General features: G+C 49.2%; 1 protein-coding gene and 1 long non-coding RNA gene across 4 annotated transcripts in view; both read right to left on the bottom strand.

Moving 5' to 3' along the window:
* The window catches only part of atp2c1 (ATPase secretory pathway Ca2+ transporting 1), a 47,943-nt gene that overhangs the window by 13,890 nt on the left and 17,170 nt on the right, over window positions 1-16,883 (bottom strand). For all 3 annotated transcript variants that reach the window (XM_052502320.1, XM_052502321.1, XM_052502319.1), the window contains exons 2-10: window positions 13,645-13,749; window positions 13,258-13,374; window positions 3,676-3,765; window positions 3,451-3,486; window positions 3,066-3,127; window positions 2,272-2,380; window positions 1,949-2,098; window positions 1,647-1,791; window positions 368-434 (exon numbers count right to left, since the gene is read on the bottom strand). In XM_052502320.1, coding sequence (XP_052358280.1) covers window positions 368-434; window positions 1,647-1,791; window positions 1,949-2,098; window positions 2,272-2,380; window positions 3,066-3,127; window positions 3,451-3,486; window positions 3,676-3,765; window positions 13,258-13,374; window positions 13,645-13,749 — 881 coding nt within the window. The remainder of the gene's footprint in view (window positions 1-367; window positions 435-1,646; window positions 1,792-1,948; window positions 2,099-2,271; window positions 2,381-3,065; window positions 3,128-3,450; window positions 3,487-3,675; window positions 3,766-13,257; window positions 13,375-13,644; window positions 13,750-16,883) is intronic.
* Window positions 13,757-14,759, bottom strand: LOC127918993 (uncharacterized). The gene is made up of 3 exons (XR_008101648.1): window positions 14,617-14,759; window positions 14,429-14,560; window positions 13,757-14,358 (listed from the first exon to the last, which is right to left on the bottom strand). It is a non-coding gene; the product is annotated as an uncharacterized LOC127918993 (long non-coding RNA).

Raw genomic sequence — 16,883 nt, 5'->3', positions numbered from 1 at the left:
TACATGGTTTTCTTTACTTAAAAAAGATAACAAAATGCACTGACATGACAGAAAGTATAATCTTAACCCTTACACTACTGCGCTCACCTCCGTAACCAGGCACATGACAACAACCATCAAATCCCCCATTACTCTCTGCTAACCTACTCAGATGTCACACTGAATAAATGAGTGTTATCAAAATATCTTTCACATGGCATTCAGCCCTGGGGAACACTAAACATACTGTGTTGTTGGATTAGCCGTCTATGGTAGAGAATATGCCCATATATTGGGATATGTTGACAATGACAGAAACAACGGCAACACATCTTTTATACAAACACTGTGCTATTTGCATATATGGAATATACAAATTGGGGCTCACCTGACACCGATGGTGAACATGTCTAATAAGCGTTTCCCCTGGAGCCAACCAACCAGCATGATCACCCCTGAAACCCACGGCAACACTCATTAGTGGTGGTTAGCCATGTACTGGCTGGGAGCATTAACACTATAGACAGTATTAACACTATATAGACAGTATTAACACTATATAGACAGTATTAACACTATATAGACAGTATTAACACTATATAGACAGTATTAACACTATATAGACACTATATAGACAGTATTAACACTATATAGACAGTATTAACACTATATAGACATTAACCGGCTGGGAGCATTAACTATAGATACAGTACCATTCAAAAGTTTGGGGTTACTTAGAAATGTCTTTTTTGAAAGAAAAGCACATTTTTTGTCCATTAAAATAACAACATATTGATCAGAAATACAGTCTAGGCCTTGTTAATGTTGTAAATGACTATTGTAGCTGGAAATGGCAGATTGGCGAGTTTCCGAAGAAAATGATTTGTTTCTGGTCATTTTGAGCCTGTAATCGAACCCACAAATGCTGATGCTCCAGATACTCAACTAGTCTAAAGAAGGTCAGTTTTATTGCTTCTTTAAATCAGCACAACAGTTTTCAGCTGTGCTAACATAATTGCAAAAGGTTTTCTAATGATCAATTAGCCTTTTAAAATGATAAACTTGGATTAGCTAACACAACGTGCCATTGGAACACAGGAGTGAGTGATGGTTGCTGATAATTGGCCTCTGTACACCTATGTAGATACTCCATAAATAATCTGCCGTTTCCAGCTACAATAGTCATTTACAACATTAACAATGTCTATGCTGCATTTCTGATCAATTTTAAATGGACAAAACAAGGACATTTCTAAGTGACCACACACACACACACAAATATATACACACACACATACACACAAATATATATATACACACACACACACACACATACACACAAATATATATATACACACACACACACACAAATATATACACACACACAAATATATACACACACACACACACACACACACACACACACACACACACACACACACACACACACACACACATATAAATACACATATGTATGTGTATATGTATGTGTATATATACATATATACATATATATACACATATACACATATATACACATATACATATACATATATATATATATATACACATATATATATATATATACATATACATACATATATTATATACATTCAGGACCATGAGAACATGTGCACATTTGAGAACAAAAAAAAAATATGTAGTACCTATGATTCCAAAGGAATAAAGCGATAGCTGTTTTCCAAGAAGGTCCATGCTTTTCTGTAAAGGTGTTTTAGGGGCCTCCTCTGCTTGCATCATCTTAAAAACCTCTCCAAATTCAGAATTCTCTCCTGTTCCTATGACGATACCCTATAAGACAAAAACAAAAAAGTTACACAATGATATAAGACGTTATTAATCACAATCTGCAACTTTAATTTCCAGACAGAAGTGCTGCTCCATAACTGTTGGGATGGGTTATGTGACATTGTGGTCAACCATGACCTTCAACAGACATCCTAGGTACCTTGGCTTTGCCACATCGCACCAGGGTTCCCATGAAGGCCACATTGCTGCGGGAGGTGATGTCATTGTTGGTGGGCTGGTGGGACGTGGACTTGGAGCAGGGCGTGGTCTCTCCCGTCAGACTGGACTCATCCACTGATAGGTCAGTTGCCTGGGAGAGAGAGAGGAGTGAAAGGGTTGCCAGTCACTTCAGCAATTATTTTGCTGCCAGCATTTTGTTGTTGAGTAGAGCTAGTGAAGTCTCACCCTTTGCAGATCTATGTGTAAGAGTGAGGACGACAGTATCTTTTACAGCTTCTGAACAGGTGTGAGTGTATAACATACCTCAAAGAGTCGTAGATCAGCCGGGACTCTCTCCCCAACAGAGAGACAGACCGTGTCTCCAGGGACCAACTCCCGAGCCAGCATGTGCTCCAGATGTCCTTCCCTCACACTAGAGGGGGGAGAGATGGAGAGAGACAGAAATGGGGAGAACAGAGAGCGAGACAGAGAGCGAGACAGAGAGCGCACGAGAAGAGAGAGAGAGACAAACGGGGAGAACGAGACAGAGGACGAGATAAAGAAAGAGCGAGACAGAGAGCAAACAAGAGAGACAGAAAGCGAGACCGAGAGAGAGGACAGGGAATTGAACTGTAATCAGCAATGACCATGCTAATGCTACAGTATGCAAGCTATCCTGCACTATGCTAGTTCCACCACCAGCATCCAAGGGCAACAGCTTGTAGCAGCCTGGGGATATGGAAGCGAGTGTGTGTGTGTGTGTGTGTGTGTGTGTGTGTGTGTGTGTGTGTGTGTGTGTGTGTGTGTGTGTGTGTGTGTGTGAGTATTTTGAGGTGAGGGGGGGGGGATCTTGTGTTTGAAGTGCAAATCTGGCCCTCTGGATCCTGTTTGAAGTGGAAATTACATCCATATCTCCATGTCCCCTTTACACTTCTTTCAGGAGGCACCAGTGCTTTCTTTATCCCAGGATGTGTGCACTAAGTCTATGGGAGTGACGATGGTCCTAAGCTGCTTCCACTGTCATGTTTGACTGTCATTCCATATGTAGATACAATTAGTGATGGGTGAGTAAGAAAAACATAGCAGAGAGCATTGGGGCTGAAAGAGGCAGTGCTCACCAGTGGCATTCTGGAGGCACAAGTTTCCCCAGCTCTTCAAGGGACTTCTCGGAGCGGTATTCCTTCAGAGAAACAGAGTGAGCATAGCTGAAACAACTCTCTACGAATGTCTTTGATCAGTTCTCATGCCCCTCATAAATGATGGAACAGCAATGCATTTCCAATGTTCTCTCTACGGAGACGAGCCCCACACACACACACACACACACACACACACACACACACACACACACACACACCCGTCTGTTCTGTTCCACTGTGATCTATTTGGCATCTGGCTTTGTGCTCTGAGAATACACCATGACATCTGCAGAGAAACACACTGACCGACTCCCTGTCACAACTAACACAGTTCACAGAGTGAAGGCAAATAAAGAAGTCTCACCTGGACAAAGGCAACTGTAACCACTATTATAATGGCCTGTCAAGGAGAAAAAGAGGGATGGGGGAGAGCGAGAGAGAGAGATATAATAGGTTAGCGCTTAACTCTCCATTCTCTGTAGTACCCTGTAGTAATCCGTTGTCAGACACATTTCTGGAGCACCATGGAATTACTCACATTACTAAATGGTATACTATAAATAACCTGTGTGGTGTTGGGGTTCCTTACCACTGTGATGCTGATGGCATCATCAAACTGGTGCATGAGCACACTGATGACAGCAGAGGCCAGTAGCAACATGATGAGAGGATCCTTAAACTGGGGGAGGGAGAGAGAGAATGCCATCATTGAGCTGCTGCACTGCACGATCAATACCAATGTTCCACATCTGATGTGATCCGTAGTGACTTGTGTGAGTGTGTGTGACTGAATGAGTGAGTGTGTGACTATATAGAAGAGACACAGAATAAGGGTCTCTATACAGAGAAAGTCAGAAGCCCATTCATTTGTCAAACAAGGTCTTGGAAGCTGCCGGAAGGTTGTCACACACACATAAGGTATACTGTATCTCAATGACACAGTAATACATTCAATGACACGGCAAACCTCCAACACAGTCAGAAACTACATCTCCTCTACATGTGAAACCTCTCTGGCAGACAGAGAGAGAGTAATGGCTGAATGTAGCCTGGTTCCTCTGGCAGACAGAGAGAGAGAGTAATGGCTGAATGTAGCCTGGTTCCTCTGGCAGACAGAGAGAGAGAGTAATGGCTGAATGTAGCCTGGTTCCTCTGGCAGACAGAGAGAGAGAGTAATGGCTGAATGTAGCCTGGTTCCTCTGGCAGACAGAGAGAGAGAGTAATGGCTGAATGTAGCCTGGTTCCTCTGGCAGACAGAGAGAGAGTAATGGCTGAATGTAGCCTGGTTCCTCTGGCAGATAGAGAGAGAGACAGAGACACAGAGAGAGACAGAGAGAGAGTAATGGCTGAATGTAGCCTGGTTCCTCTGGCAGACAGAGAGAGACAGAGACCAAGGGAGACAGAGACAGAGAGAGTGTAATGGCTGAATGTAGCCTGGTTCCTCTGGCAGACAGAGAGAGAGACAGAGACACAGAGAGAGACAGAGCGAGAGAGAGAGTGCAATGGCTGAATGTAGCCTGGTTCCTCTGGCAGACAGAGAGAGACAGAGACCAAGGGAGACAGAGACAGAGAGAGTGTAATGGCTGAATGTAGCCTGGTTCCTCTGGCAGACAGAGAGAGAGACAGAGACACAGAGAGAGACAGAGCGAGAGAGAGAGTGCAATGGCTGAATGTAGCCTGGTTCCTCTGGCAGACAGAGAGAAAGACAGAGACACAGAGAGAGACAGAGACAGAGAGAGAGTGTAATGGCTGAATGTAGCCTGGTTCCTCTCTGGTTCCTTCCTAGGATCCTGCCTTTTTAGGGAGCGTTTCCTAGCCACCACGCTTCTACATCTGCATTGCTTGATGTTTGGGGTTTTAGGCTGACTTTAGAGGCAAGGGGAGACTGACTAATCTACAAATCACCTTGCATCATAAATAACTACTTAATATTATTTGCAGATCAGCCAGTCGGTCACAATTGACCCATTATACATCATGGCTTTGATGCTCTCAAATACAGCCACTGACTGCACAGTGGGAGGACAGGTCCAATCTGTCATGTCTGGGCAAGACACTAATTAGCCAGCCAATGGTGCTGTCGCTCCCTTTGCCAGGATAATTGAGGCGGCATGGCGAGCGGACAAAGCGCTGAGTCTACAGTCATTGTGTTCAATACTTACATGGGGTTCAAAATCAGATAGGAGTGACAGTGTTTGATTAAAGGCCTCCAGAGCCCTGGTTTCCTGGTTACTTCTGACAGGAACAAGATCAGGTAGGAGTGACAGTGTTTGATTAAAGGCCTCCAAAGCCCTGGTTTCCTGGTTACTTCTGACAGGAACAAGATCAGGTAGGAGTGACCGTGTTTGATTAAAGGCCTCCAGAGCCCTGGTTTCCTGGTTACTTCTGACAGGAACAAGATCAGGTAGGAGTGACCGTGTTTGATTAAAGGCCTCCAGAGCCCTGGTTTCCTGGTTACTTCTGACAGGAACAAGATCAGGTAGGAGTGACCGTGTTTGATTAAAGGCCTCCAGAGCCCTGGTTTCCTGGTTACTTCTGACAAGAACAAGATCAGGTAGGAGTGACAGTGTTTGATTAAAGGTCTCCAGAGCCCTGGTTTCCTGGTTACTTCTGACAGGAACAAGATCCCCCTATAGGCCCATTACCTTCCTAAATGCTGACATCACACTCTGGGACTTATCCTGTACACACAATTACCTCTGTAGTCAGTAGGGCTCCCTGTAGTCTAGCATCTGGAATTCAACTGCTCTGCAGTTACTTGTCTGTTCTGCCTTTCACATGAATTTTAATTTTAATTGTATTTTTAATTTTACCATTATTTTACTAGGCAAGTCAGTTAAGAACAAATTCTTATTTTCAATGACGGCCTAGGAACAGTGGGTTAACTGCCTGTTCAGGGGCAGAACGACAGATTTGTACCTTGTCAGCTCGGGGATTCGAACTTGCAACCTTTCGGTTACTAGTCCAACGCTCTAAACACTAGGCTACCCTGCCGCCACAACAGTGGGGACATCACAGTCTTTGACCATGTATGTACCCACTGTCGGCCTCTCAGAGAGATGGATTCAACACCAATAGGTACAGTGCTTTTTAGAGTGCAGTCTGATAACAGTGATAAATGACTCTTCACACCACCAGTTTATCCTTTGGGATGCTAAAAATGGATGAAAATCTGTAGCGGCAACGAGGTGCAGCGACGGGGGAGATAATGATGATGATGCCAAACTAAAGCCTTGTGCTGCTTTCTCACTTTGCTGCTAAAAATACTTGTGAGAAGATCACACACACAAAATTTGGATCTGAGCTGATAATGGTATCATCCAAGAGACAAGGGAGACAGGGAGAGATGGAACTGATGGTGGGGTCCTCCAGGAGACAGGGAGAGATGGAGCTGATGGTGGGATCCTCCAGGAGACAGGGAGAGATGGAGCTGATGGTGGGATCCTCCAGGAGACAGGGAGAGATGGAACTGATGGTGGGATCCTCCAGGAGACAGGGAGAGATGGAACTGATGGTGGGATTCTCCAGGAGACAGGGAGAGATGGAGCTGATGGTGGGGTCCTCCAGGAGACAGGGAGAGATGGAACTGATGGTGGGGTCCTCCAGGAGAAAGGGAGAGACAGACCTGAGCTGATGGTGGGATCCTCCAGGAGACAGGGAGAGATGGAGCTGATGGTGGGGTCCTCCAGGAGAAAGGGAGAGACAGAGCTGAGCTGATGGTGGGATCCTCCAGGAGACAGGGAGAGATGGAACTGATGGTGGGGTCCTCCAGGAGACAGGGAGAGATGGAGCTGATGGTGGGGTCCTCCAGGAGAAAGGGAGAGACAGAGCTGAGCTGATGGTGGGATCCTCCAGGAGACAGGGAGAGATGGAACTGATGGTGGGGTCCTCCAGGAGACAGGGAGAGATGGAACTGATGGTGGGATCCTCCAGGAGACAGGGAGAGATGGAACTGATGGTGGGATCCTCCAGGAGAAAGGGATAGACAGAGCTGAGCTGATGGTGGGATCCTCCAGGAGACAGGGAGAGATGGAGCTGATGGTGGGGTCCTCCAGGAGAAAGGGAGATATGGAACTGATGGTGGGGTCCTCCAGGAGACAGGGAGAGATGGAGCTGATGGTGGGATCCTCCAGGAGACAGGGAGAGATGGAGCTGATGGTGGGGTCCTACAGGACAAAGGGAGAGATGGAACTGATGGTGGGATCCTCCAGGAGACAGGGAGAGATGGAGCTGATGGTGGGGTCCTCCAGGAGAAAGGGAGATATGGAACTGATGGTGGGGTCCTCCAGGAGACAGGGAGAGATGGAACTGATGGTGGGATCCTCCAGGAGACAGGGAGAGATGGAGCTGATGGTGGGGTCCTACAGGACAAAGGGAGAGATGGAACTGATGGTGGGATCCTCCAGGAGACAGGGAGAGATGGAGCTGATGGTGGGATCCTCCAGGAGACAGGGAGAGATGGAACTGATGGTGGGATCCTCCAGGAGACAGGGAGAGATGGAGCTGATGGTGGGATCCTCCAGGAGACAGGGAGAGATGGACCTGATGGTGGGGTCCTCCAGGAGACAGATGGAACTGATGGTGGGATCCTCCAGGAGACAGGGAGAGATGGAGCTGATGGTGGGGTCCTCCAGGAAAAGGGAGAGACAGAGCTGAGCTGATGGTGGGATCCTCCAGGAGACAGGGAGAGATGGAACTGATGGTGGGGTCCTCCAGGAGACAGGGAGAGATGGAACTGATGGTGGGATCCTCCAGGAGACAGGGAGAGATGGAACTGATGGTGGGATCCTCCAGGAGAAAGGGATAGACAGAGCTGAGCTGATGGTGGGATCCTCCAGGAGACAGGGAGAGATGGAGCTGATGGTAGGGTCCTCCAGGAGACAGGGAGAGATGGAGCTGATGGTGGGATCCTCCAGGAGACAGGGAGAGATGGAGCTGATGGTGGGGTCCTCCAGGAGACAGGGAGAGATGGAACTGATGGTGGGATCCTCCAGGAGACAGGGAGAGATGGAGCTGATGGTGGGGTCCTCCAGGAGAAAGGGAGAGATGGAACTGATGGTGGGGTCCTCCAGGAGACAGGGAGAGATGGAACTGATGGTGGGATCCTCCAGGAGACAGGGAGAGATGGAGCTGATGGTGGGGTCCTCCAGGAGAAAGGGAGATATGGAACTGATGGTGGGGTCCTCCAGGAGACAGGGAGAGATGGAGCTGATGGTGGGATCCTCCAGGAGACAGGGAGAGATGGAACTGATGGTGGGATCCTCCAGGAGACAGGGAGAGATGGAGCTGATGGTGGGGTCCTACAGGAGAAAGGGAGAGATGGAACTGATGGTGGGATCCTCCAGGAGACAGGGAGAGATGGAGCTGATGGTGGGATCCTCCAGGAGACAGGGAGAGATGGAGCTGATGGTGGGATCCTCCAGGAGACAGGGAGATGGAGCTGATGGTGGAGAGACAGGGAGAGATGGACCTGATGGTGGGGTCCTCCAGGAGACAGATGGAACTGATGGTGGGGTCCTCCAGGAGACAGGGAGAGATGGAACTGATGGTGGGATCCTCCAGGAGACAGGGAGAGATGGAGCTGATGGTGGGGTCCTCCAGGAGAAAGGGAGATATGGAACTGATGGTGGGGTCCTCCAGGAGACAGGGAGAGATGGAGCTGATGGTGGGATCCTCCAGGAGACAGGGAGAGATGGAACTGATGGTGGGATCCTCCAGGAGACAGGGAGAGATGGAGCTGATGGTGGGGTCCTCCAGGAGACAGGGAGAGATGGAACTGATGGTGGGATCCTCCAGGAGACAGGGAGAGATGGAGCTGATGGTGGGATCCTCCAGGAGACAGGGAGAGATGGAGCTGATGGTGGGATCCTCCAGGAGACAGGGAGAGATGGACCTGATGGTGGGGTCCTCCAGGAGACAGATGGAACTGATGGTGGGATCCTCCAGGAGACAGGGAGAGATGGAGCTGATGGTGGGGTCCTCCAGGAGAAAGGGAGAAACAGAGCTGAGCTGATGGTGGGATCCTCCAGGAGACAGGGAGAGATGGAGCTGATGGTGGGATCATCCAGGAGACAGGGAGAGATGGAGCTGATGGTGGGGTCCTCCAGGAGACAGGGATAGATGGAACTGATGGTGGGGTCCTCCAGGAGACAGGGAGAGATGGAGCTGATGGTGGGGTCCTCCAGGAGACAGGGAGAGATGGAACTGATGGTGGGATCCTACAGGAGACAGGGAGAGATGGAGCTGATGGTGGGGTCCTCCAGGAGACAGGGAGAGATGAAGCTGATGGTGGGGTCCTCCAGGAGACAGGGAGAGATGGAACTGATGGTGGGATCCTCCAGGAGAAAGGGAGAGACAGAGCTGAGCTGATGGTGGGATCCTCCAGGAGACAGGGAGAGATGGAACTGATGGTGGGGTCCTCCAGGAGACAGGGAGAGATGGAACTGATGGTGGGATCCTCCAGGAGACAGGGAGAGATGGAGCTGATGTTGGGGTCCTCCAGGAGAAAGGGAGTGAGGGAGCTGATGGTGGGATCCTCCAGGAGACAGGGAGAGATGGAGCTGATGGTGGGGTCCTCCAGGAGACAGGGAGAGATGGAGCTGATGGTGGGGTCCTCCAGGAGAAAGGGAGTGATGGAGCTGAGCTGATGGTGGGATACTGCAGGAGACAGGGAGAGATGGAACTAATGGTGGGATCCTCCAGGAGAAAGGGAGTGAGGGAGCTGAGCTGATGGTGGGATCCTCCAGGAGAAAGGGAGAGATGGAACTGATGGTGGGATCCTCCAGGAGACAGGGAGAGATGGAGCTGATGGTGGGATCCTCCAGGAGACAGGGAGAGATGGAGCTGATGGTGGGATCCTCCAGGAGACAGGGAGAGATGGACCTGATGGTGGGGTCCTCCAGGAGACAGATGGAACTGATGGTGGGATCCTCCAGGAGACAGGGAGAGATGGAGCTGATGGTGGGGTCCTCCAGGAGAAAGGGAGAAACAGAGCTGAGCTGATGGTGGGATCCTCCAGGAGACAGGGAGAGATGGAGCTGATGGTGGGATCATCCAGGAGACAGGGAGAGATGGAGCTGATGGTGGGGTCCTCCAGGAGACAGGGAGAGATGGAACTGATGGTGGGGTCCTCCAGGAGACAGGGAGAGATGGAGCTGATGGTGGGGTCCTCCAGGAGACAGGGAGAGATGGAACTGATGGTGGGATCCTCCAGGAGACAGGGAGAGATGGAGCTGATGGTGGGGTCCTCCAGGAGACAGGGAGAGATGAAGCTGATGGTGGGGTCCTCCAGGAGACAGGGAGAGATGGAACTGATGGTGGGATCCTCCAGGAGAAAGGGAGAGACAGAGCTGAGCTGATGGTGGGATCCTCCAGGAGACAGGGAGAGATGGAGCTGATGGTGGGGTCCTCCAGGAGACAGGGAGAGATGGAACTGATGGTGGGATCCTCCAGGAGACAGGGAGAGATGGAGCTGATGTTGGGGTCCTCCAGGAGAAAGGGAGTGGGGAGCTGATGGTGGGATCCTCCAGGAGACAGGGAGAGATGGAGCTGATGGTGGGGTCCTCCAGGAGACAGGGAGAGATGGAGCTGATGGTGGGGTCCTCCAGGAGAAAGGGAGTGATGGAGCTGAGCTGATGGTGGGATACTGCAGGAGACAGGGAGAGATGGAACTAATGGTGGGATCCTCCAGGAGAAAGGGAGTGAGGGAGCTGAGCTGATGGTGGGATCCTCCAGGAGAAAGGGAGAGATGGAGCTGAGCTGATGGTGGGATCCTCCAGGAGACAGGGAGAGATGGAGCTGAGCTGATGGTGGGGTCCTCCAGGAGAAAGGGAGAGATGGAGCTGAGCTGATGGTGGGATCCTCCAGGAGACAGGGAGAGATGGAGCTGAGCTGATGGTGGGATCCTCCAGGAGAAAGGGAGAGATGGAGCTGAGCTGATGGTGGGGTCCTCCAGGAGAAAGGGAGAGATGGAGCTGAGCTGATGGTGGGATCCTCCAGGAGACAGGGAGAGATGGAGCTGAGCTGATGGTGGGGTCCTCCAGGAGAAAGGGAGAGATGGAGCTGAGCTGATGGTGGGATCCTCCAGGAGACAGGGAGAGATGGAGCTGAGCTGATGGTGGGATCCTCCAGGAGAAAGGGAGAGATGGAGCTGAGCTGATGGTGGGATCCTCCAGGAGAAAGGGAGAGATGGAGCTGAGCTGATGGTGGGATCCTCCAGGAGACAGGGAGAGATGGAGCTGAGCTGATGGTGGGATCCTCCAGGAGAAAGGGAGAGATGGAGCTGAGCTGATGGTGGGATCCTCCAGGAGAAAGGGAGAGATGGAGCTGAGCTGATGGTGGGACCTGCCTGACTGGCACAGCCCAAACTAGTGACAGATTAAAGACCCGAATGCTTGTAGCTCTTCACTCAGTGTGTGTGTGTGTGTGTGTGTGTGTGTGTGTGTGTGTGTGTGTGTGTGTGTGTGTGTGTGTGTGTGTGTGTGTGTGTGTGTGTGTGTGTGTCAATACTGCTTATGACAGATTTCACACACACAAACAAATTAGCTAGCTCTGGTAGTTCAGTAACTCAGTAAAGGCATGTCAGGCCTCAAGCCATAACACAGAGGAGGAATCTGATCTGACAACAGAGGAGTCAGGGGAGTGGGGGAATGGCAGCCTCCCAAGTCAGACGATAGGGAGGGATGAATATAATAGTGGTAAATGAATACCCTGATTAATATTCTAGATAATTGTTCTATGTAATCTTGAGTAGTGCCCTGTACTGGGCAGTACTGCCTTTCTATGGACGCTGACCCTGTCACCTAGGGGAGTTAGGTTGGGGTCTTAAGCAATTTGGGACAAATGGTGTTAAAAACCATAAAATATGGAATGGAGAATGGAAAATGGTGCTACTGATAACCAGATCAGAGGCTGTTCTGGTTCAATCTGGCTAGATCCAAAGTGCCTCTAATTATGATCAGTATGTTAATAATATATATATTATATATTTAAAAAAAAAACATTTTTTAAAGGATTTCCCCTCTGCAATTTAAACCAACCAAAGCTCCGAAGTACAGCAATGGTTCATGGCATAATTACGTATTTTTCTATATGTTTCCATGGCAACAGGAGGGTGCATCTCACGTCAACCACGTGATGAGTAAGTGGTTGATCTTTCATCTTCAGCAGGGTGTCAAAGGGGGTGAAACCAAGAAGGAACAGAGAGAGAGGGGGTGTGAGAGGGGAGCGGGAGAGAGAGACTGGGAGAGAGAGCGGGTGGGGGGAGAGCGAGAGAGAGGGGGAGAAAGGAGAGGGGGGGAATGAGAGAGAGAGGGGGGCGCGAGAGAGAGGGTGGAGAGAGAGACGGGGAGAGAGAGCGGGTGGGAGGGGGAGAGCGAGAGAGAGGGGGAGAAAGGAGAGTGGGGGAATGAGAGAGAGAGAGCGGCGCGAGAGAGAGGGTGGAGAGAGAGCGAAAGAGAGGAGAGGGGGGAATGAGAGAGAGAGGGGGGAGAAAGGAGAGGGGGCGAATGAGAGAGAGAGGGGGGCGCGAGAGAGAGGGGGGAGAGAGAGCGAAAGAGAGGAGGGGGGGCAGAATCCCTCATTCTCTCCATCTCTCAGTGTGAAGGAGAAAAACAGCCTCTCAGGGCAGCCGCTCTATATTTATCCGACCGCTCATCACTTTGCTTCTGGCCATGGAAGACAGAAACCAGGCAGAATAGAGCGGCCCAGTTTTTTCCTCCTCTTCTCTCCCTCCCTCCCACCTACCCCAGAGGACACTGGGAGCTTTTGTCCTTGCAAAAGAAGTCAAGAGCAATCCAAGAGCGGGGCGGAGGAGGACAGCAGGTGATCTGTGATATTTCACATGTACTAAACACTACAGCATGTAGGGAGCTGCTTCTGAAACCTAAATCCCTACTGCAGCTTCGGCACTCGCTGGAAATGTCTTGTCAGTGGTGGGATGCTGTGCTAGAACTCCTGTAACAAAGCCAGGATGTATCAGGTGTGAGGGTGTTCCCCTTTCTGCTTATTTAGGCTTCACACACATGTACTACAAGGCTATAATAACGGTATGAATTTCAGCTTTTGGTAGCTTCCCTTCACTCTCCAGGGAGTTGTAGTTCTATCCTTCACTCTCCAGGGAGTTGTACTTTTTCAGCTTGACAAGGGATTTGTAGTTCTATCTGCCACTCACCTGGGAGATGTACTTCCTCCAGAGAGGCTCCTCCTCATTGATGTCGAACTCATTCCAGCCATGGTAGGCACGGCGACGGGTGACCTCACTGTGGGTCAGGCCGTACTGCAGGTCAGCCTGAGGGAAGGAGCATGGTTACCAACAACAACGGTGTCAGGTGAATAGCGTGTGATGAGATGAGGGGCTCACCCTTCAGTGTGCTGGTGCTGTTTGACAGTTCAGTGATGCTGACTAGGCCTAACTTGTGTCACCTAGCTATCTTAAGATGGATGCACTAACTAAGTCGCCTGGATAAGAGTGTCTGCTAAACGACTCAAATGTCCATGCACTAATGGTAATGGAATAAAATGTTAGTAAATTGTACATTTTTCACTGTGCCATACGTACCTGCAGGACACACGTTACTTCGTTCACTGGTAATTCGCTGGCTTTTTTTGAAGTTAGTACTGGAACCATGGTCTCATCTTCACATTGGGGTTGTCTCTCAGAAAGCTGCAACAGACAGTCAATAACATTAGGAGATTCGTGTTACTATTTTCTTTAGTTTATTTAGCTAATTTTTCTTACTTTTTAAAAACTCTGCATTGTTAGTGAAAGGCTGGTAAGTAAGCATTTCACAGTAAAGTCTACATCTGTTGTATTGCACATGTGACAAACAATTTGATTTAACACAATCAAAAATGTAATCCCTTGCATATTTAGTGTAGTCCAGGCAGCATGATGCTAAAACTACACCCACAGAGACTAGATGGTAGCCCTTCTCATCACACCATAGCCTTTGCTATATCATAGCTTGAAGATGAAGGCTGCACTTCGCTCCACTATGCTGATGTTCTGCAGGACTCCTGGCCATCTCTTGAACGTGTGGTGTTTCCATTGACCTCTCACAATGTCTTATTTGATCTGATCTCTCCTTTCCATTGACCTCTCACAATGTCTTATTTGATCTGATCTCTCCTTTCCATTGACCTCTCACAATGTCTTATTTGATCTGATCTCTCCTTTCCATTGACCTCTCACAATGTCTTATTTGATCTGATCTCTCCTTTCCATTGACCTCTCACAATGTCTTATTTGATCTGATCTCTCCTTTCCATTGACCTCTCACAATGTCTTATTTGATCTGATCTCTCACAATGTCTTATTTGATCTGATCTCCCTTTCCATTGACCTCTCACAATGTCTTATTTGATCTGATCTCTCCTTTCCATTGACCTCTCACAATGTCTTATTTGATCTGATCTCTCCTTTCCATTGACCTCTCACAATGTCTTATTTGATCTGATCTCTCCTTTCCATTGACCTCTCACAATGTCTTATTTGATCTGATCTCTCCTTTCCATTTCCATGTCTTATGACCTCTCACAATGTCTTATTTGATCTGATCTCTCCTTTCCATTGACCTCTCACAATGTCTTATTTGATCTGATCTCTCCTTTCCATTGACCTCTCACAATGTCTTATTTGATCTGATCTCTCCTTTCCATTGACCTCTCACAATGTCTTATTTGATCTGACGTTCTGCCATTAGGTCAGATGTTCTACTGACCCCCAGGTTCACCAGGCAGCCAAACAATATCACTCATACAATGTCACCGAGATCAGGCATAGCAGGACTAACAAACATGTTTCATGACAATCAACAAATCAACAGCTTTTTTGTGATCGTTTTTTCAAAAGACAAAAAAAGCATGCTGGGAAAAAGAGTACTTCACAACAACGTACCATGTGCCAACTGGTTGCAATGCAGAGCTAGGTTATCTAATCCATCAACTGAGGTCCAGCAAAAGGCAGTCTGCTGTGCTCCCTCTGCCAACATAGACAGTCAACACCTGTGGTTACTCGTCAAACAAACCATCTCACTCTGTTACCGTGGAGAGGATTGTAGGCAGGCGATGACACAGTAACCCTATGACAGGCAGGGGGGTGAATGACCTGTTCTGTACCTCTTCATCTCCCCCGGCCGCACCTCCTGGTCCTGCCCGTAACATCTACTGCTAAAAAGGTATCCAACCAACATCTGTCTGTGTGCCTCACAACTCCCCCAGAACAACCAAAATCCCTCTCCTTCTCCTCCCTCGCCTGGTGTCTTCCCACTCCTTCTCCTCCCTCGCCTGGTGTCTTCCCACTCCTTCTCCTCCCTCGCCTGGTGTCTTCCCACTCCTCCTCCTCCCTCGCCTGGTGTCTTCCCACTCCTCCTCCTCCCTCGCCTGGTGTCTTCCCACTCCTCCTCCTCCCTCGCCTGGTGTCTTCCCACTCCTCCTCCTCCCTCGCCTGGTGTCTTCCCACTCCTCCTCCTCCCTCGCCTGGTGTCTTCCCACTCCTCCTCCTCCCTCGCCTGGTGTCTTCCCACTCCTTCTCCTCCCTCGCCTGGTGTCTTCCCACTCCTTCTCCTCCCTCGCCTGGTGTCTTCCCACTCCTTCTCCTCCCTCGCCTGGTGTCTTCCCACTCCTTCTCCTCCCTCGCCTGGTGTCTTCCCACTCCTTCTCCTCCCTCGCCTGGTGTCTTCCCACTCCTTCTCCTCCCTCGCCTGGTGTCTTCCCACTCCTTCTCCTCCCTCGCCTGGTGTCTTCCCACTCCTTCTCCTCCCTCGCCTGGTGTCTTCCCACTCCTTCTCCTCCCTCGCCTGGTGTCTTCCCACTCCTTCTCCTCCCTCGCCCGGTGTCTTCCCACTCCTCCTCCTCCCTCGCCTGGTGTCTTCCCACTCCTCTCCGCCATTCAGATGAGACAAAGTATCTTTACATAAGTAAGGAGGCTGGAGAGTGTTCTGTTAGCCTGAGAGGATTCCATCTAATTAAGAGTGACAAGAGCTTAAACCTGGATCAGATTCTCTCTGTCTCCCTTCATCTTCACTCCCCCCTCACTCCACTTGGTGTAGAATAATGAATGAAAAGGTCACACTTCTTTCTGTGTAACTGAAGAGCTCTAGAAGAAAAGCTGTAGAGAAGGAGAGGGCCTAGAGGCATGGAGGAGTGAATGAGTAGAGAAGCCTCGCTCCGCCTCTCCTCGTCCTACCTCTCTCTTTACCATCTTCCAACCGCTCTTTACTGCTCTCTCTCTTTAGTCTTCCCCCTACTCAGGTTCTGGCAAGAGGCAGAAATTCCCACTCTACAGGGTTACTCATTTCCTGGCCAGCCAGATAGGCCTACAGGTCTTCCAAACAAGTTGTGTTCTCATCTATAGATTTAGAATAATGAGGCAAGTCAACAACCTACTGCTCGATCAATCAAAAAAGCCAACAAAACAAACGTTTATCTATTTTACATAGAAAGACACTATAGTTAGCTAAATGAAGAGATTAAGTGTCCTTCTTATACCAGGGGAACATCCCCAGAAAGGGTTTGCATTCACTTGGTGTAATATAACCTAACAGACACATACAATTGAATACACCCTAACACACACACAATCTATCAAATCTCTCCAATAGTGCTGAGCGATGTCTTTTAAACAACTAATTGACCTGTCATTTTTTTCTGTGAGCTCAATGCACACATTGCACAATTTCTCTAGAGATTAATCAGATCCAAGTCTGAACCGTGCAATGTAATAGGGGGTTGTAGTTTCCCACAGGCCAATATTCTACATAGATTAGAGCATAAAACGTGGTAATTAACTACAATGAC

This window comes from Oncorhynchus keta, unplaced genomic scaffold (genome assembly GCF_023373465.1).
Source record: "Oncorhynchus keta strain PuntledgeMale-10-30-2019 unplaced genomic scaffold, Oket_V2 Un_contig_15490_pilon_pilon, whole genome shotgun sequence".
Classification (NCBI taxonomy): Eukaryota; Metazoa; Chordata; class Actinopteri; order Salmoniformes; family Salmonidae; genus Oncorhynchus; species Oncorhynchus keta.
The sequence above is the reverse complement of the archived record's forward strand: the minus strand, read 5'-3'. Positions and strand labels throughout refer to the sequence as shown.